This window comes from Leptinotarsa decemlineata, unplaced genomic scaffold, assembly GCF_025532065.1.
Source record: "Leptinotarsa decemlineata unplaced genomic scaffold, Ldec_3_MD MMD2_P_RNA_scaffold_2, whole genome shotgun sequence".
Lineage (NCBI taxonomy): Eukaryota > Metazoa > Arthropoda > Insecta > Coleoptera > Chrysomelidae > Leptinotarsa > Leptinotarsa decemlineata.
This window is the reverse complement of record NW_027412529.1, coordinates 16672349-16693618: the sequence shown is the minus strand read 5'-3', so window position 1 is coordinate 16693618 and position 21270 is coordinate 16672349. Positions and strand designations below refer to the sequence as shown.

Below are 21270 nucleotides of genomic sequence, written 5' to 3'. Positions count from 1 at the left end.
CGAACTGATGAAATACCACACCGTTATTTTAACACCTCAATTTTTTTCGATCACCAAGTGATCATCTTCAAGATTAAAGCAAATATACTTACAATGTTTTTCTCATTTATACCACAGATACCTCTCTAGTTACCTGCGTCTTAAGTGTCTTAAATTAATTTCAAAATATTGCCTTATCTACTAGTCCTAAATTAAGTTTACGATGTTCAATACGAAATTAATAGTCAGGTAAATCTAATAATTGAAATATTATTTTAACAAACTATATAGTATACTATTAGGTATTGGTCCACCATCGTTATTCATAATATCATTATGTTTACTTATTTCTACACTCTCATAGGCATCTAGTTGCCTGTTGTTGTTAACTTGTCTAACTAATCTAAAAGAACTGAAGTATATGGAATGATTTTGTTGCAAAATATGATGGGCGACTGCTGATTTTTCAGGTCTTCCATATTTTAGGTGTGCTAAGTGTTCCTTATATCTTATTTTAATAAATCTTTCTGTCTGTTCATACAATTTTGCATCGCAGTCCTTATATTTAATTTCGTAAATTCCAGACTTTTCCGAGTTCTCGACTTTGTCTTTAGGATTTCCTAAAAGGCTTTGTAGTGTATGATTTGTTTTAAAAACCACATTCATACCTAGTTCTTCGAAAATTATTCCAAAGTTCTTCGTGTATCTGTGGTATGGAACTGAGATATATTTACCTTGGTTTTCGTCGTTTTTAAAAGTCGAGATTTTGTTCATTCTTAGCCTAAACTTTTTGTTCCTTATTATATCAACTACAATATCACTTGAGAAAGCGTCACTGGCTACTATTTCCTGTATTGTACGTTTTCCTTTTGTGAACCTCACATGTGTGAGAGGAAAAATCAAAGACGATGTACTAGAAAATTCAGGAGTTGAAATAACGGTTTGGTTAGAAACTGAAAGTAAGTAGGTATTCTGTCGATAGAAAAATATTGAATTGCAAATATTTCATAAACTTCTAATTTTCGGGATAGGTACAAAGTTAACCTTATTTTTGATGCTCAATACAAATAAATCATAAAAACGGGAGGTTTCCATTTGAAAACATCCACTGCAGACGTCCCGGCCAAAACATAATAATGAAGTTTTTCATTTTTGGTAACCAGTTGTTGTTCATCTTTGCAATTGGCTGCACCGCGCTGATGAGGCCAATAGCCAGAAAGACGTGTCCGCGGTTTGCCCCTTTTTTGAGTGTTCTGTCCACAAATTTTCCCTTTTTATTTATATCGTACACACCCAATTACATCTTTATCTCTGTATTTATATCCTGGACCCGGAAGTCACGCAGGTAGCTATAGCTGCCTACGTGGTGATGTTAGATAATGCCTGGGAATGCTAGGTCTTCTAATTGAAACCACAAATGTGCGGTTAGCTCCTGTTGGTGACACCGTTCATATGTGAAATTTTTCATTTTTGGTAACCAGTTGTTGCCCATCTTTGCCATTGGCTGCACCGCGCTGATGAGGCCAATAGCCAGAAACACGTGTCCGCGGTTTGCCCCTTTTTTGATATAAATCATATTATATAAATCATATTATATATATATATATATATATATATATATATATATATATATAATATGATTTATTGTTCCATTTTGTGTAGTATAATCTTGCTTCTGATAACACACTCTAGCTAGATCTATGGAAATGCATAAACAATATACTTGTGACTCCCATAAATTTGCGCACATTATCAGAATTTTGTTGTCATTGATAGAAATTCTACCCGAAAATATTTTATTTCAAAAATAACTTGTCTGTGAATTCACTATAAATATTTAGCCGTTTCGGGACTGAGATGGTAGATATCTTTCCAAAAGTTCATTCTCTCTGCCTCTGGGTTGGTTTCCATAATGAGCTCTCTGCCAATATCCAAGATATTCACTTGTTCTTCTTCTATAGGTTTCCAATCAATATTCAAGTTGTTTCCGGCGGGAGTTGGATTATTATATTTTGCAAAATTCGTCCATAGTTCTAAAAATTGCTGTATACATTGTTTCTCGAGTTCATCAAATTCTGTTTCCGAAATAAGTGCAGTTTTGAAGAGATAAGTGGTATCTTCACCGTGACAGACTCCTGAAAAAATAATTTTTCAAGTATCGACATCTTTCACTATATACTGATTCATTCATTCATCCATTCGGTACAAAACTTCCAGACAGATATCATGTTGGTATAATGAAGTTGATGAAAATGTTAAAATGAAAATAAACAGGATTGATGACCCACTCATTTTGTGGAAATTCATATTAAATATAAGAGAAAATAAGTTTTGTCTAAGTTCTCCTAAAAATTTGTATTTGTCACAACCGGATTCGGTTCATTGAACCATTCTCAAGTAAACTGACGCTGTTTGACAAACAAATCCTCAAATGTACAATAATATTGTCAATTTTTCACAAATAGTCAGTGGGCATACTTGAAGTCTGGCTATAAATCAAATCATCTGAAGGAACAATTCATCGTCTCAACTCCCTACACTGCAGATTAATGGAGTGACATCTATCAGAAAACAACTACTCCTCGGGGTAATATCACGAAGGGCGATGGATTATATCCGATAGGTGTCAGTGCAGGATTCTTCACTGAAGTTATTCCTGCGTGTGCTGTTGGCGATACAGATCGAGTCCAATGTGAGTGGCTCACACCTATTCACACTCAACCAAATGAACCCAGCTTCTTAAAGAAGCCTATTAATTTGTATGGTGAATGGTCTTTCAGTTCAGATGGTACGAGTACGGCTCTGCCGAAATCCAAAAACCCAGTTCAATCCCGAGCGGGACAGGCACAAAGTATGTGCTCTGATGTTTCATCGTTTTGCAAACAGAGACAACACTCACTGTATTCCGACAGTCCGAGTCTCTGCATATAATTAGAAGACCTGTTAGACATCGTAGTTCATCCCTACTGTAGTCCAACAACTGTTTGGTTCGAATGATGAATAAACGCCTTGGAGTGAGCCAATCCTAGAAGATTCTGCCAGAAGTCTATACATCTTCTTGCCATCCAGGTGTTCAATCTTTGTTTGGCAAAGCCTAAAGCGATGACAATGACAGGTTCTGGTACGATGAAGCTGCTTGCAGCACCCTCCTTTGCAAAGGAGTCAGCAGCCTCATTGCCTTCCAGGCCAGTATGGCCAGGAATCCAGACCAAAGAAAATCTGTCAAGTTTTCCTATCGAGAAGAGTCGTTTTTGGCAATTTGCTACCAATTTAGACGATGCTCGGTAGGAGCCAAGAGCTTCCAACGCCGCTTGACTGTCCGAGATTATTTTTATTAACTTTCCGCTTGAAATACAGTCGCATAGGTTCGTAGGTAGGTTGATATCTCTGTCCTGGTTCTGCGACTGAAAACACCTGCACCAGAACCGGAAGGTGTTTTTGATCTATCTGAGAACCAACAACTATTTTACTCTTAATATTCCCTTCTCCTGGAGGATCCAGTCCTCTCTACTCGGGAACGGTACTTTATAAGGCAGTTCGTAGTTGACAGTTGGAGGCATAAAGTCCGACGTTATTTCCAGAATGAAATAGATTTTCAATTATTGGAACACACTTGCAGACCGGTTTCGGGCTGTTTGGCCACTCATCAGTCTAAGGTAGTATCCATCATCAACATAAAGTCGATGATTTTCGATAATTGAAAATCGAATTCTTTCAGAGCACCATTTTTCGAACTTGGCTGAAGCGGACAACAAACAACAGGTTTGTCATCGCCCCATCTGCCTGTGAACGAGGTAACAACCGCATATCCGAAATTTGCCAAATTCCTCGTATAAGGAAAGAAAACTTTTCAGATTTAATCGGATGTAATTCAACGCCCTTCGTGGTAGTAGCCAGGAGAGTAGTTGTTTTCTGATTGGTGTCAGTCCATTAACCTACAGTGCAAGGAGTTGAGACTGGCCTGAACTAACTGTTCCTTTAGATTTGATTTATAGCCAATCTTCAATAATATAATTTTCGAATATGAGTCAGAACTTTCAACAGTTCCTCACTATCCGCAGTCTATGCTCTCTAACAGATATCCTTGGTGAATACCTTCAAAAATGTTCCTTTCCGTTCCAAACATGAAAGGCGCTCAAATAACTCCGAACCACCTGACGTGAAGAAGTAAAAGACATATATTTCAGTGAACTGTTTTCTTGTAGTTTATGAAAGAAACAACCACCGCGGAAGTGAAATTTATTCTGAACTTTGCTGGACGAAATCCAACTTGGTGCCAGATTCTCTATTTATCATTCTCACCTGGTAAATTTTCCACGTTGATCATCTTTTTCATAGTTTTTTTTTCAGACTCCATTGTCAGCCTGTAAAGATAAACCGGTTGGTTTGAAGTTTTTGCGTGAATTTTGGCTGAACCAATTATTCCTGCTATGAAGTAATAGTCGGTATGCAACTGTGAATAAATAACAAGAAGTATAAACAATAAATCCTTTCAGAATAATAAAATACAGTTGTCAACTTCACTTCAAAGAGCAAAAGTGAAATTTCAGCCTACCTAGTCTGCGGCATCAACTTTTATTGTCTACTATTTTCATCAGGGCCAGAATAACTGATATGGAATGATGAAAAAGACCGAAGGGGAATTATACTAACCTAAAGAAATAATCATAAAGTCTAAGGTTTATGGAAAGTATATATTGACATTATCGGCTGTGACAAAAAAAGTCAAAGGGAGGTAACAGATTGGCTACACTATTTTTAAGTTCATTTCTACACTGATTAACATCACCCGAAGTAGGGCGCTCTAAAATTACTCTGGTTCACATGTACTCGATTTGTTAATGATTCTACAACTACTAAAAGTGCAAGTAATAAAATCCTTTTGATTTTGTTACGTGACACGAAGTTTATGTTGAAAAGACTTAAAAAAATTTCTTTTTTTAATAAATAACGATCAATAATTGAATAAATAATAGGACTACAACTTTAGTAAAAAGTTTAAATTGTTAATAAATTCTTAATGAACAAAAAAGACTTGAAGCATATTAATCATAACTGCAATAGTTTGAAAGTTATTATAATTATAAAAGCGAAGGAGCGAATGAAAAAGACAAGTATCGAGGTATCACAATATTGAAAGTTTTATAAAAAATAGAATAAATTAAAAAAAAACACATAGTTACTTTCATTATAGAACAAAATATTGAAAAAAAATAAAAATAAAAAAAAATTGTTTATAACAATTTTTTTTAAATAAACAATTGAAAAAATAATTAAAAAAAAGTTTCTCCAAAACCTCAAAGAACAATAGAATTATGATTTAAAAAAAACGGTTCCTTAATTTTAATATTTAGTTGCAAAAAACGATTGTTAATTAACAAACGCATTTTTTAGCTACAAAGAATTTTTTTTAAGAAACCATTTTTTTCTAAAAATCATGATTTTTTTCAATTACCATAATGCAAAATAAAATTTTCGAATTTCTCATAAACAATGTATTTGTTTATATTAAATGTATCAACAATAGCTGTGAATAATTTTTAAAAAATATTATCAATTAGTTTTTAGCCATGAGACATTGAAACAATGGAAAATTAGACGAAAAAAGGTTGTAATGTATTTTTTATAAGATTATGATTTTCAATTGTCAATAAAAAAAAAGAAAATAACAACTTTTTCATTTTGGCAACGGTAATCTATTTTTTTGCCTATTGAGGATAACTTCATCAAAGGAAAAAATGCCAGGGTTTTTGTTTAATAATTATAGGGATTTTTATATTAACTTTCAATTCAGAAAAAGTTATTAATTAACAAATTTATAATTAACGTTAAAATTGGGATGAAAATGTTTTGACTGCGGATTATTGTTTATTGATGTATCCCAACATCACATGAATTTTTTCATTCCTTAATATTAACATTTAATATGTTTAAATATTTTTTTTTGTTTTTATGTCAGAGTGACGAAAGGCGAGCAGAAGCCAGACTACCCGCTTTTGGCTCTATTTTCAGGGCTCTGTGAAAATTATAAATAATCGAGATACAGTTTCGGGAGTTGGGACTTTTTTTACGCAAATTCATTGATCTTTTCGAATCTTTTTTCAAATTTCCAAAATTTTGAAAATTTTTCAAGATATTAAGAAAAAACTAAAGCCCCATTTCTTCACTTAATTGTTTATAACTTTTGTAAGTTTTATCGGCGCGTTTTCGGACCTTTCCTTAAACTTTCTAGGCAAAAATACGAATCGAATGACACCTTGGTCGTGATTTTTGGAGAGGGCTGAAAAACGTTACAAAAAAAAGTACATGTGAACTAGACTAAATGAAGAATAAATTTCCACGCTTCACCACTTTATTGTGAAAATTTCACTATACAATTTTACAAAAATGCAACACATGTTTCGCCGTACAATTGCTATCTGAGAGTAATCTCCAGACAGAGCTGAGTTGGAGCAAACAAATTGCGGTCAACAACGTTGACTCCATTCTTTCCAAAAGACTATAAAAGCAAACCATGGACCTGGTCTACCTAAATTCAAGATGCGATAACGTCAATAATAGGACATTGTCATATTTGGGTTAAACTATTAATAATATTGCCCGTTTTTGAAGAGAGAATGCGTAAACGTAGCTCACAGAACGAATAAGTCTAAGTAAATTTATTGAAAAACAATAAAAACAAAACTTCGTTGTCGGATAGATTAGGAGTATATGAGCTAACTTTTGACTCTTGCCCAAAACTGTATATTGGCCAAACAGGGAGAACATTTTCCCAAAGTATGAAAGAACATAGGACTAGTTTTGTAAACAGAAAGACCAATTCCACATCTGCAAACCACCTTTTAGCAGAAGGACATGATTTCAATCATGAATACTATATGTTTTTGTAAAATGTTTTGTGTTTTTTGAATACTTTAGTCATGCGGCCGAATTTAAATAGGCATTTATATAGCCACATGTCACTTACACCAAAAATAATATAAGTAGAAAGTTGATCGAACCCAGTAGACAAAATACAAGGTTGGCCATTGCCATTGGACTTCGATTGAAGAATACAGTGAAATCAATTTATACTAGAAACTGATCCTCAGGGGTCAATTCGTTAGATGCAAAAAAAATTTATAAAAATAATAACTATAATAATTTTATTTTCCACCACATATCACAGTTGGAAATATGTCTTATGATGAAGATATGATTAACAAAAAAAAAGAGAAATTTTTTGACGCACATGTATCGGGGTATGAGAACAACTGTGAGAAAAGGACACTTTGATTCAGATAGTAGCAGATACTGCTTCTGTTTTTCCATCACGGCCTGAAGAGATGACGAAAAAGGATTTTACAGCGTAATGACCAATTTGATGTCAACGTTTGAAATGTTTTCCAAGGAAGCGATAGAATAGAAGGAAAAAAAAAGGGGGAAATAAGGAAAGAAGAGAGAGAAAACATTATTTATAACCTAGTCATGACTTCACTGGGCATCAAATAAATATTGTTTGAATTCAAAATGAAATGCTGTTAGCGTTAATTCGAAAAATGTACTGTTTAGTTCAATGCAAATTGCGACATTGTAAGAGAAAGACCGTCTGTATATTTCTTTTGTGAATCTAGGAATGGTAAGTAGTGTTTGACGGCGAATGTTCAGATCATGAACGTCTGTTCTATACTTCAATTTCTTATCAAGAAAGAGCAGTGTGTTTGATTTAAATATGATGTAAAACATACACACCATATGATGACGTCGCTTATTGGACGTATTAAGCCACTTCAATTGTTTAAGCTTTTCCGATATAGATATTATACTGAATTCACGTATACCATATTTGAGTCGAATACATGAATATTGCACTTTCTACCTTCGACGGGCAATTTTCAAATATTAACGATGAATAAGGTCGCGAAACTGAGGCTTTTGCAATGAGCAGCGGACTCACTCAGATTATAAATGAGCGAACTAGGATTCCTGACCCTGATGGAGAATATGCTAGTCTTCTGGATCCATACCTAACAACCAATCTAGAAATTTGCACAGTCATCGTGAGGTCTCTATTGGGATCTTCTGACCACAAACTCATTTCAGTGTTGAGTGAATCACCGATAAATGTTGGGGACCAATCTAAGCCGCGCAAAGTTTGGCAGATCAGCTGAAACAGAGGATCTTCAAGACCATTTCCGAAATGTCCTCTGTCTAGATGTTTGTTTCAGCTCGAAAGATCAATCAACCTGTCATCCATGGATGCATATATTTCTTTTCCAATGGAACGACCTTCTAACGGCAAACCTTGGTTCAACAAAAATTACAAACAAGCTGTCGCCTACAAAAATATTGCTTACCGGCAGTGGCGCAAAAATCCCAGTACCGAAAACCGAACTAGACTTATTAATGCTCACAACAGGTGCTAACTTAGGATAAATGAAAGCAAAGACTTCACAATCAGAGAATTAAGGATAAACTGCTTGCTTATTATAGCGGGTCTAGATCCGTCTAGCCGGTAGCTTAAGCTGTCAATCAGAACTTTACAAAATCCACAGTTCCACCGTTAACACAAGTTCAATTTCAACAACAGCTATAAAAAGCAAATCTACTAGCTGAACAAGTTGCGTCCCACCCCACAGTTGATTTTCTGGAAAAGACACCACCCACTTTTTCCGTACTAGAATCGACAATGCCGGAAATTACCTTCAGCGTCTAGTCAGGCGAATTTTGAAACAGCTCAATATGCCTTGATGAAGTGCCCGTCATCGTACATTGTCATCAACAGTATTTTGCAGACCTGTTTTACAAGAAAGAGGTTTTTCCTTCTTGTTGGAAGATTGCTAACGTTCAGCTCAATCCCAAAAAAGACAAGGAAAATCTTCCAAATAACTATAGACCAGTCGCTTTGCTATCAGTGATATCAAAAATCATGGAAGGCTTCAACATCTTGAGCAATCATCAAAATAGCTTCCGGAAATAAAGAACAACAGGCAACCTTCCATCGTATGTCACCCATATTTGAAATAACGCAATCGGAAGAAATGGAGAATCAAGAGCTGTTGCGCTTGATATTTCTGAGGTCTTTGACCGTGTGTGGCATGAGGGTTTGCTAGCCAAACTTCAATGCTATGCCTTGTCGGATCATTTCTGTATATGGCTCTCCAGCTTTCTGAAAGAACGTTCCTTGGAGAGTATGACCAAAGAACGTATCTTCGGTCATACTCTCCAAACGTTTCAACTGCTACTGCGGCAGTCAGCTTCAGTGGCATGGTCGAAGTACTCAAGAAGAGTATTTCGACCACGCCACTGACGTGTCAGGGTGACACGTCAAGGTGACTGCCGCAGTTGCGGTTGAAACGTTTGGAGATTATAAACAAAGAAGACCACGGCAAAACCCGAAAGCTAATCAAAATAATAACGCCAGCCGTGAAAGCCTACATATCTATAAGAGAATTTCCATTACAAATGTAGTGATTCGACATGTTAACGTTTTTCGATAGTACTTACGGTGGAGTATTTTTTCTGGAGTCACTTTTATGAGAGTTATTAATAATTTTCAGGAATCTTGAGCCTCTACAAACCATTTCATAAATTATAATTGTGATCACTATTACAAAAAAAACATTTGTAGTATACACGACAAAAACAATTTTGGAATATTTTCTTTTCAGAACGTCAACTGATTTTCGAAGCAATATTTTGTTTTTTATTGATATTCAGGTTATTTTGGTCTGCATTTAGAACTATCCGTGATAAATTGGTTATCGTACTCAAGTGTTGAATTTGTGGTATAAGTCACTCTTTCTTTCATATTATCGATCAGATAATTGTCATTTAGATAATAATAAATAATAAATTTATTAAAAACAAATTTTCTGTACCGTCTTACAATATTTTTTCATGTTGTTATGAGTGTCATATTTGAAAATGGATATCTGTTTTACAAATTATATGATACTTACCATATAAGGATTATCAGCATATTTTTCCTGGGAGTAATATTCTTGTAATTTCTCAGATATCACTTTGATTATAGAGGATCCCTTTTCGATTTTCATTTCAGGGTGAATGAAATTTGCAATGCTTCCGGTTTTGAATAACGAGCATGCAAACATTACACCTTCGTTTGAAGTGTAACCAATTATCATTGGAATTTTGTTGTATTCTCCAGAAGTCATTATTTCGATAGGACTCTTTGTCAAGAATGCGGTTGGATTTGGTTTTTCCACCACAGCACCAATAATTTCCAACATGGGTTTTGTCTGGGGAAAAAGTATATCAATAACTTCATATATAACGAATGAAAATTTCAGAATCAGTTCCTGCTAAGAATCGTACTAGGAATCACACATTGAAAAGTAAGAATCCGTTAAACCTCAGCTCCCGATTTCTAAGAGTTGTCGTTCGTAGGGGAGGGGGGTGACAGCTAATTAACGGAAGACAGGTTTCAACAGATTTCAGTTTGAGTTTAAGTGAATCCATTTTATGAATGTATTTTTTATACAGTGTGACCCATTTTTAATGAAAACACCCCCCTAAAATTTGAAGTTGTAAACCAATTTTAATATTTTTTTTTTAAATGTCAAGTACTGAAAGGTCTACCTTGAGACAAAATTTGAAATGTTTATTAAAGTTCCAAGGCATACTACGATATTTTTTCTTAGTCGAAAATCGGGATTTTTTATTATCGATTTTTTTACTGAAAAAATCACTACGCCACTGGATTCAGAGTGCCTCTAAACAGATGTAACCAAAATTTCATGGAAAAATATTCATTATTAACAAAGTTATTTTTCATAACTTTGTTAATGTCAAAAATTCAGTTTCAAAAAACACCCTATATCAACAGATATAGCCATGAGAATATTTTTTTATGATTTCAACAATAAAGTGCCGCCAGATGAAAAAAAAAACAAATAGCGTAAATATTTTTAATGAAAATAACGGAATTACATTCAAGTTTTCACGCAAATTAACTAAAACTAAGACCTAATATTTCAATTTAAATCTTAGTTTTTTAAATTCCATGGAAATGATATTACAGTTTGACACTTGTGAAAGATTTAAGTGTACTATTGCCAACAATATTCACCTTACAGTTCTTCGAATTATTTTGTTTCATGGCTGCAAGATTGAGCGTAAGAGAGAAAATTGAAATTGTACGCCTTTCGAGAGATGACGTTAGAAGTGCTAGAGAGGTTTGTAGAGTATTTAATGAGAGACATCCAGATCGTCCTCGTGTTAGCTGCGGTACGATAAATAAAATAAATAAAATATTGAATGAAACTGGTGCAGAATCAAAAATGATGTTAAAAAGAAATCCTGTACAAAGACGAAACAGGAAAGACAGGAATGATCAAATCATTTTAGATTATTTCGGAAATAATCCTAATGCCAGTATAAGGAATGCCACTTTAGATTTGAATATTCCACGAGAAACTATTCGGAGATGTCTCAAGGCGAAGAATATTAAACCTTTCAAGCCAAAATTTTTACACACACTTCAAGAAGGCGACGAAGCAAGATGCCTGGAATATTGCTTACGGGCCCAAGGGAAATATTTAAACAATATAATTTCCTAAAAAATATTTTATATACCGACGAAGCCACTTTCACTACAAATGGAGTAGTGTCATCACAGAATTGTCGCTTTTGGGCAGCGGATAATCCTAACTGGGTATTAAACTGTAAAAGCCAATATTCCCGAAAAATCAACGTCTGGTGTGGGAGATTGAACGAACGAATTATTGGTCCCTTCTTTTTTCAGGATGCTATTGAGGAGTTTTGGGATGCTATTCACGAGCTGCCAATCAATGAACGATCAAATTTAATTGTCCACTTAGATGGGTGCTCAGTTCATTATGCCAAAGCTGTGAGGCAATGGCTTAACGAACATTTTCCAAACCGATGGATAGGCCGTGGTAGTCCGTTTATAGAGTGGCCACCCAGATCTCCAGACCTCACAGTTTTGGACTTTTTTCTCTGGGGACTTCTCACACAAATGGTTTACAAAAACCGCTCAAGATATTGAAATGAACTTTCTGCAAAAATTCGACAGGTATGTGCAGATATTAGCCCTAAAAAACTAAGGAACGTAATCAGAAACATTCATAAACGCTACGACACATGTATCAAAATACGTGGTGGATTAATAGAGGCTACTAGAATATGAGTTAGAATTAATTGTTGCACTGAATCGAAACATTTCAATAATTAGTTATTAATTACGTTTATTGAAATTGTTTGCTTCATTGTTAGTTGAGATCTCCAGACCTCACAGTTTTGGACTTTTTTCTCTGGGGACTTCTCACACAAATGGTTTACAAAAACCGCTCAAGAGATTGAAATGAACTTTCTGCAAAAATTCGACAGGTATGTGCAGATATTAGCCCTAAAAAACTAAGGAACGTAATCAGAAACATTCATAAGCGCTACGACACATGTATCGACATACGTGGTGGATTAATAGAGGCTACTAGAATATGAGTTAGAATTAATTGTTGCACTGAATCGAAACATTTCAATAATTAGTTATTAATTACGTTTATTAAAATTGTTTGCTTCATTGTTAGTTGAATAGTGTGAATGTAATTCCTTTATTTTCATTAAAAATATTTATGCTATTTGTTTTTTTTTATCTGGCGGCACTTTATTGTTGAAATCATTAAAAAAAAATTATATATTGTGACTGTTAGCTGTGTGAGTTTTCGAATTTTTGAGTTGTCATAACTTTGTTAATAATGAATATTTTTTCATGAAATGTTGGTCACACCTGTTTAGAGGCACTCTGAATCCAGTGGTGCAGTGATTTTTTCAATAAAAAATCTCTAATAAAAAATCCCGATTTTCGACTAATAAAAAATATCGTAGTATGCCCTGAAACTTCAATAAACATTTCAAATTTTGTCCCAAGGTAGATCTTTTAGTACTTGACATAAAAAAAAATAATTATTAAAATCGATTTACAAATTCAAATTTTAGGGGGGGTGTTTTCATTAAAAATGGGTCACACTGTATATTATAATGAAAAAGTTAAAGTAAATTATTCTATTTACTCAAGGAGCAAACTCGAACCCTTTCCCATTATTTATAATTAGGAGATCATTTGAAAATGGTTCTGAAATTGTCGTGGCTTGTTGTTGACAGGTAATCAACGATTCAAAGCCAAGACATTGACCGTTGGGATACCTTGAAAACCAACAATCAGTTTCCCATCTTCAGTAGATTCTGAAGTAACTATTATGGATTGGCAAACAAACAATAAATTACAGTAAAAAGTAATTGAATATTTCAGAAAAATATGGTTTTGCTACGTGTTTTTCTGTAGAATATCTAGAAAATACCACGTTAAATGTTGAATGCTTCTATTAAGTGTGTTAGCAAATGACTGGAAATAAAAAGTGACATAATTACATCAAGTGAGGCTGAAGTGAAGTGAAGTGAAGGAAAATAAGTACAAGTATTGTAAGTTATACACTTTTGGTAGTCCAAAGAAAGAAACCGTTGAAATACTGAAGGAGAGAAATAATTTGATGAATTTTCTGTCTCTTCATAGAATCAAGTTGAAAGACTAATTGAAAAAGGTTCTGAAATGGAAGAGAAAAGACCATGATTTCAATTTGTTTTCAAATAAAACGAGATAAGAAGAAACATTAAATAACTGAGGAAGGACAGAAAAATTTCACTCTTTGAAAAAAAAATTAATCATTGTGAAATTGGTCTCTCTCTCTCTAGGTTATCTTGGCTTTTGCTTCCGTGGAATCAATATTGAGTAATTTTAGTGCTTTTTTATAAAAATTGATAGAATCTCATTTTCAATATTCTCTTCAGCATTCACATTTCAGACCCAAAACATGAAAAGTTGAAATGATAATTTCTTTCCCATCGTTTTTTTCAGTGCACTTATCTGCACTTATCCATCCTGGATAATTAACAAAATATTTATTTTCGAATGTCTGATGAAAAAGCAAACTCGTATTCGTAACTGCCGGTCTCTTACGAACGGCAACCCTTAAAAGTCGAAACTTGTGTGAGATAGGGATTAACGAGTTATCTTCCAATTATAACAGACACAGTAACTAATCTATTTTCAATATTTTTCAAATTATCTAAGAACAATTCGTTCAGGCCAGTCTCATCTCCCTACACAGTAGGTTAATGGACTGACACCTATCAGAAAACAACTACTCCCCTGGCTAATACCACGAAGGACGTTGGATTATATCCGACAGGTGTCAGTGCAGAATTCTTCACAGAAGTTATTCCTGCATATGCTGTTGGCGATACAACTGCCGCAATAGATTTTCAATTATTGGAACACACTTGCAGACCGGTTTCGGGCTGTTTGGCCACTTGTCAGTGCAAGGTAGTGTATATCATCAACATGAAGTCGATGATTTCCGATAATTGAAAATCGAATTCCGTCAGAGTATCATTCCTCGAACTAAGCTGAAGCATACAACAAACAACAGGTTTGTCGTCGCCCCATCTGCCTGTGAACGAGGTAACAAACTGCATATCCGAAATTTGCCCAATTCCTCGTATAAGGAAAGAAAACTTTTACATATAGTCAGTGGGCATACTTGAAGACTGGCTATAAATCAAATTATCTAAGAACAATTCGTTCAGGCCAGTCTCATCTCCCTATACAGTAGGTTAATGGACTGACACCTATCAGAAAACAACTACTCCCCTGGCTAATACCACGAAAGGCGTTGGATTATATCCGACAGGTATCAGTGCAGGATTCTTCACAGCATATGCAGCCAACAGCATATGCAGGAATAACTTCTGTCCTATCAGAAAACCTATCAACTATCAACCTATCAGAAAACAACTACTCCCCTGGCTAATAACACGAAGGGCGTTGGATTATATCCGACAGGTGTCAGTGCAGGATCCTTCACAGAAGTTATTCCTGCACATGCTGTTGGCTGCATATGCTGTGAAGAATCCTGCACTGACACCTGTTGGATATAATCCAACGCCCTTCGTGGTATTAGCCAGGGGAGTAGTTGTTTTCTGATAGGTGTCAGTCCATTAACCTACTGTGTAGGGAGATGAGACTGGCCTGAACGAATTGTTCTTAGATAATTTGATTTATAGCCAGTCTTCAAGTATGCCCACTGAATATATGTGAAAGTTCAATATTTTTGTTATACTTATCTACAAGAAAATGTTGAGTAAACGACACATGTTTCATTCGCAAAATGGTAACGTTGTTACCAGAAGATTGATCAGAAACTGCCTCGTTTCTGTAGGTTCTCAACATACCTTCAAATATTCATCTTGTAAGTTCACTAATTTCTTGACAGGCAAATCTCTTAAAATTTTCAAAGCTTCTTTATCATTCTTTGCTTCTCGTCCAATGAAATTCATAAAATCATAAATATCCAAGTTTGATGTAGTCCACGGATTCAAGGCTGCACCACTTTGCAAAATTGCTTTGTGAAAAAGGCCTTTTGTAGTTGGGGACAACACAAGATAATGCACAGAACCCCCTCCAGCACTTTGACCTGGAAAATTAAACTTGTTTCAGAGATAAATGTTCAGGATATCAGCTATATCATGATCGGAAACATAGATGAAAGATTGTGAAAATTTCAACTACATTTTTTCCTTCTTCTATATCATAATTGGTCATTGACCAATATGTAATGATCCGCTGTGAAATGTTTAATATGTTCCACATCTTTAAATTTTTATATATAATGTTGAAGAAAGTATACTCTTGTTGAAGAATATGGCATAAATAGTGACATCGAATGAATTTCAAATGAATTCATCAATACGGCATTTGGTTTGAATATTATTATAATCTATACAGAAATGTCTGAGAGTAAAAGAATTCCAAGAATGCAAACATGCCAGTACATCGAACATTCATCCACAAAATCACTGAGATATTTCTACCCGCTATGACCCTTGAGGACGCCGCTAAGGAGACATTAAAATAGAGACTAGCGGCAAATGACTTCAGTTTCATTACATTGCGTTGAATATAATATCAACAGGCGTCGGACTGGGGGTATTAATATAAATTTTTCAATTATATATACTGTATGATGCAAAGATAATTGAAATATCGTGAAAACTAAGTTTGTTCAAATAAATGTTTTGAGAAGAACAATTTATATTTGAAATAGATTTTCATTGAGGATTGATACCTTCTACAGATCTATGAAATAATCAGAATATTAGATTCAAAAATAAATACATGTGTAGAAAAGGCAAAAAATTACTGAATTTGACAAATTAGCTTTCTGAAAAAAGAAATCTAATTTGTCAGTAACTCGAATTTATAAAATACTAGCTATTACCCGCGGCTTCGCTTGCGTAGGATTATTTCATTGACAATTATTAAAAATTATTGAAAATATTTTTTGATATGTTACTTTTAATACCTCCAAGAACATGTGTACAAAATTTCATGATGATCGGTTGAGTAGTTTTCGCGTGAAACTGTAACAAACAAACTTACATTCGCATTTATAATATTAGTAGGGATAGTAGGGATTGCATATGAAAATGAATATGTATCATCTGGTGATATTTTAAAGATCATCCATTTTCTTTATCAATCCTCTTTGGATCAAAACATTATAATTTGTAGTTATGATTCCTCTTTTGATGAATAATTTTGATGAAAGAATTGTGGAGACGACTTTGAGTTTTTATTCTTCGCAGATCTGTTGTGACAGCCTCTAACAGTACTCACCAAATATCGTAACATTGTTTGGATCTCCATTAAAATGTATGATATTCTTTTGCACCCATTTGAGTGCCAACACCTGATCTTTAAGTGCAGCGTTTCCAGGAACCTCCAAAGAGGTATCTTCCAGGGTCAGGAAGCCCAAAAATCCTACTCGGTAATGTATAGACACCAACACAACGTCCTTGGTTATGATGTATTCCGGACCGAAAGTTTTGGGGTCGTTTGTACCTCCAATGAAACCTCCGCCATGGATCCATACCATAACTGGTTTCAAGGTAGAATTCCGATGTGGGAGCTAGAAATTAAACATATTCATACTTAAGAACATCCAAGCATCAAGTACGCACTTAAAAAACTGTAGTGATGCTTGGCTTCGTGAAGAATGTTAGGAAAACGAAAAAAAATATATTGAATTTGTTATCGATGAATCGATTTTCTGTACTTCCAACTCCCTTAGATTTCATGAAACTTAAATTTTGTTGACTCCATGAAAGCTAATCATTTGTCCAAGGCGCAGAAACTCAAAAACTACAAGAAGTCAAATATTCCTATAAAAATGATACGATAATACATAAAATAATGTACTAAAAGTTTGAAATACTCATCATTTGCTGCAAGACTATAATGTTTAACTCGAGATCTAACTTTTGAGTCTCGATAACTGCTTTTCGTTCAAATGAGAAAAGATAATGACATTTGTATCACGATATAGATCTTTATCGAACTGAATTCTTTCATAATCTTTAGAACAATGTAAGATTCATGTCTATGCTGATGATACACAGATTTATCACACTTTTCCTCCGCAGTTAGCAGATGATGCTTCTGAAATAATTATTAGGGAACTGGCGACGTTCATTAATTTTGCTTCTGAACACTGTTTACTAATAAATTGCGCTAAATCTAAAGTAATGTTATTTGGTTCTATGTATAATCGGGCTAGATTTCAGTTTCCTATTAATATAGAAATTAATAATGAATTGATCCCTGTTGTTGAAGAAGCTAAAAACCTAGGCATTATCATAGAGGCAGACCTAAGATTCGAAAAACATGTTAATCAATTGATGCGACGGGCATATGGTTCACTAAAACTGATTTATGGAAACAGGCATTTAATTCCTCGAAAAATCAAAATGAAACTGTGCGAAACATTAGTTTTATCACATTTTAATTTCACTGACTCTGTCTATGGTCCGAACTTAACAACTATTTACAAAAATAAAATTCAAAAAGTGCAGAATTCCTGTTTGAGGCTAATATACGGCGTGAGGAAAAATCAGAGAATATCACATAAATTAATTGAGATTGGATGGTTGAATATGGAAAATAGAAGAGTTCATCATGCGGTCACTTTATATTACAAAATTATTCTATCTAAAACTCCTTCATATTTGTACAACAAAATATCTTTCAGGACAGACATACATAATTTAAATCTACGATTTAAAGGATTATTATCCCCACCTAAATTCAAAACTGAAATGTTCAGACGATCTTTCACCTACCAAATTTATAATTTATATAATTCCGTTCCTGAAAGTTTGAAGAACTTCAGTATTACTTGCTTCAGATCAGAATATAAAAATAATTTATTCAAAACACAAGTCTAGATACCCCTCTGCCCCGCTGACAAACCAACAAACATAACGATTTTCGTCACTTATCACTCATTTCTCTCATTGTCTATTTGTCAATTACATGTACAAACGCATATGAATTCTTCGACGCACTGTATTAGGGTTAAGTGGAAGAACATTTGCGTAGTAAAACTATCGTTTGAATGCAGAAAATGAACTTCGCCCTTTATTTTCAGAAATGTTTTTATTTTTTTTTTGCATACAATGTTAAAATATATATGTATATTATTTGAAAATAATAAAGACCTTCATTATTATTATTATTATTATAATCAAGGTTATTTATGTAAATGTTATTCATTATTCATGTGTGCTGAAGACTCGTGAGATATATATCTGGGAATTTCAAAATATTTCATACCATCATCTCAATCTCTCAAACTTGCGCAGGCTTCAGGTGGGTTTGACTTATTCGACCCTGGAACTATTTCAGGTTCCTCTTCCTCAGTTTCAAAGTTGAATGTAGTTTTCCCCATGGCTTGGATCTCTTCAATTCATATTGACCAATGCGTCACTTTTTATTGGTAAATGGTTATCAATAACTGAAAATTGTTTCAAATTCACAAACGTATTTTTTATGGTGAAAAAGAATTGTGCAAGTGAAACATTATCTGTATTGCACATGAATCATGGACCATTCCTTCATTGTCATAGGCGTTAGTTATACTTTTTTTTATTTCATTAAAAGGAAAGCCACTGTCCTTGATCTGAAGGTTGCCAATGTAAGGTATTGTAATTTTGAGGTGAGATGTTGCAGTGTCTAGAAACACTGATACTTTTCTATTCATTCTACTTTCACATCTTGCTATTGAATTTGTAATCATGTTGTCATAATATTTTCTTTCGTTCATACTTTTCATTCGAAACGTATTGGGGGGGCAATTTATCGATATGGACCCCCTCAAAACATCAAGGGTTTCTGCTTCCTCCTTTTTACCTTCCATATTTGCGCTGAACGAAATTGTAAATTGTTGTTTTGCTGTTTGTCCGGAACACTAGTTATTTTTCAGTGAATATATTTTTTTGGCAATGCACGAAAGTAAAGACCCGTTTCATCTGCATCTAACGATTATTGGAGCATTATCCTTCAAAATGGTCCAGAGTTCGTCTTTCTTTTTGAGTTTACTCCTTGGAAATTGACATCGGCTGATCTGTCACAGTTTCTCTTCAAGATTATATTGTATATACGACTTATGACTTCAAGCTGGCCACTAGAAAAAGTTCAAAGAAACGCGTATGTAACACTGATGTTGGCTAGATGTACTCACAGAAAAACGTAGGGGTTCAAACCACATCATTGTGATTGAAACCATGATGAAATATACAAGTATAATCTGGAGCCAAATATGAAACAAACAACCGCTGTTAATAAATTATGCAGGGTGCAAAAACTTGCATGTTGGAGAAGCCATGAAAACCACAGCATTGAAAACACTCTTGAATATTCTTCCCTCACATCTAGTAATAATGGGTGGGTCGATTCATACTGAAAAACTCACCGAGTATGTTGTGATTGGGCAAAACAGAAATTTCGGAATATGTGGAGAAACAATATACATGGTTTCGGACCACATGGCACGAAATACATGTTCGACATGAATGTCGCGATTAAATTCTCAAACCGAATACAATGAAAAATAAGCAACTATTCTGAAAATATGTTTATTAGAAACACCTGGTATACAGACGAGTCGGAAACCGAACACGAAACAGGATCCGAAATTTACTGTACAGGGAGAAATCTCGATTTCAGTTATAGTCGAAGTAAACGATATTGTGCACTCTCAAAGTTGGCGGCACTCTCAAAGGCCAAAAAAAAGCAATACATACAAATGAACCGGCTGAAACTAGTCCACGTGGGGTGTAGAATTGGCGGTGCGTATTGGATAATTTTTACTAACCAGGTTTTATGATTGGCTGAAGAGTCATAAAATTAAATTTGAAGTCATGTTACGGTGACGAATAGAAATCAGAGAATGCGAGGATGGTTATCGCCGTCGTGTTCAGTTCAGGAACTCATCGCAATTTGAATGTTGAAATTCGATATTGGTGCAGTTATGATTACATAAACTTTTGGTTATCTGTTTGAAATGTGGCGTCCTTGGACAAGCACTGAGAGTTATAACGAATATAATAACAACACAGACTTTTTCCAGTGTAGTGATTCCAATAGCGATGGTGAACAATGCGAAAAAGAGATATCAGTGAATAAGATTCAGATGCATTTGAATATTGAAACACAGAGAGTATGTTTCAATTAATATAAGAATCTACATCTCAAGTTTGATTTCGAGGAAAGCAAACTATTACAAGCAACATCAAATTTGACCGAAAATCTTTTCTCAACTGTACGTGAAATGTGATTTAGGATTACCAAAACCTTTAGATATTCATCTAATACAATCATTGAAAAAAACAATATACGACTGTTACAAAAGCAATGAGATTCCTACAATTGAAATCATAAGAAAGAAACTGAATACTTCCGGCCATAACGTAAGCTGCTGTGACAAAACTCTTCAGAATTGGATATAGAAATTAGGATTTAGATTCAAAATAATGAACAAACGACAAGCAGTTATGGAAAGCAGAAGAAAAGTGGAATTGCGTAACAAATACTCGGAACAAATAACTAAATATAGACAAGGACAACAACAAATTTTCTATTTGGACGAAAGTTTGTATGACACTCATCACACAATTACGAAAGGGTGGACTCATTGTTCGAAAATGTGTACGCCTAACATGCCTGCAAACAAAGGACCGCGACTAATTATCGTGCAATTCGGAGGAAGTAAAGGATGGGTTCCGAATTCTTTGAAATTATGTGGAAAAAAACTTGAAGACTGCAATGTTGACTATCATAAGAATATGGGAGCTAATACTTTCGAGGTATGGTTTTTTCAACTAGACTTTGCCGAAACGTTGTGAAAATAATCCTTATGGGAAGAAAATACACAG

General features: G+C 34.4%; 1 protein-coding gene across 3 annotated transcripts in view; it reads right to left on the bottom strand.

Moving 5' to 3' along the window:
* Positions 1–1758: 1758 nt before the first annotated feature.
* The window catches only part of LOC141486411 (juvenile hormone esterase-like), a 31039-nt gene continuing 11527 nt past the window's right edge, over positions 1759–21270 (bottom strand). The window contains exons 1-6 of one of the 3 annotated variants that reach the window (XM_074184336.1): positions 18671–19771; positions 16676–16967; positions 15232–15473; positions 9921–10220; positions 4282–4432; positions 1759–2114 (exon numbers count right to left, since the gene is read on the bottom strand). In XM_074184336.1, the coding sequence (XP_074040437.1) occupies positions 1807–2114; positions 4282–4432; positions 9921–10220; positions 15232–15473; positions 16676–16967; positions 18671–18676 (1299 nt within the window). In that variant the 5' untranslated portion in view covers positions 18677–19771 and the 3' untranslated portion in view covers positions 1759–1806. Of the gene's footprint in view, positions 2115–4281; positions 4433–9920; positions 10221–15231; positions 15474–16675; positions 16968–17019; positions 17176–18670; positions 19772–21270 lie in introns of those variants that run through there. The other 2 variants (XM_074184342.1, XM_074184331.1) reach the window with 2 other exon arrangements.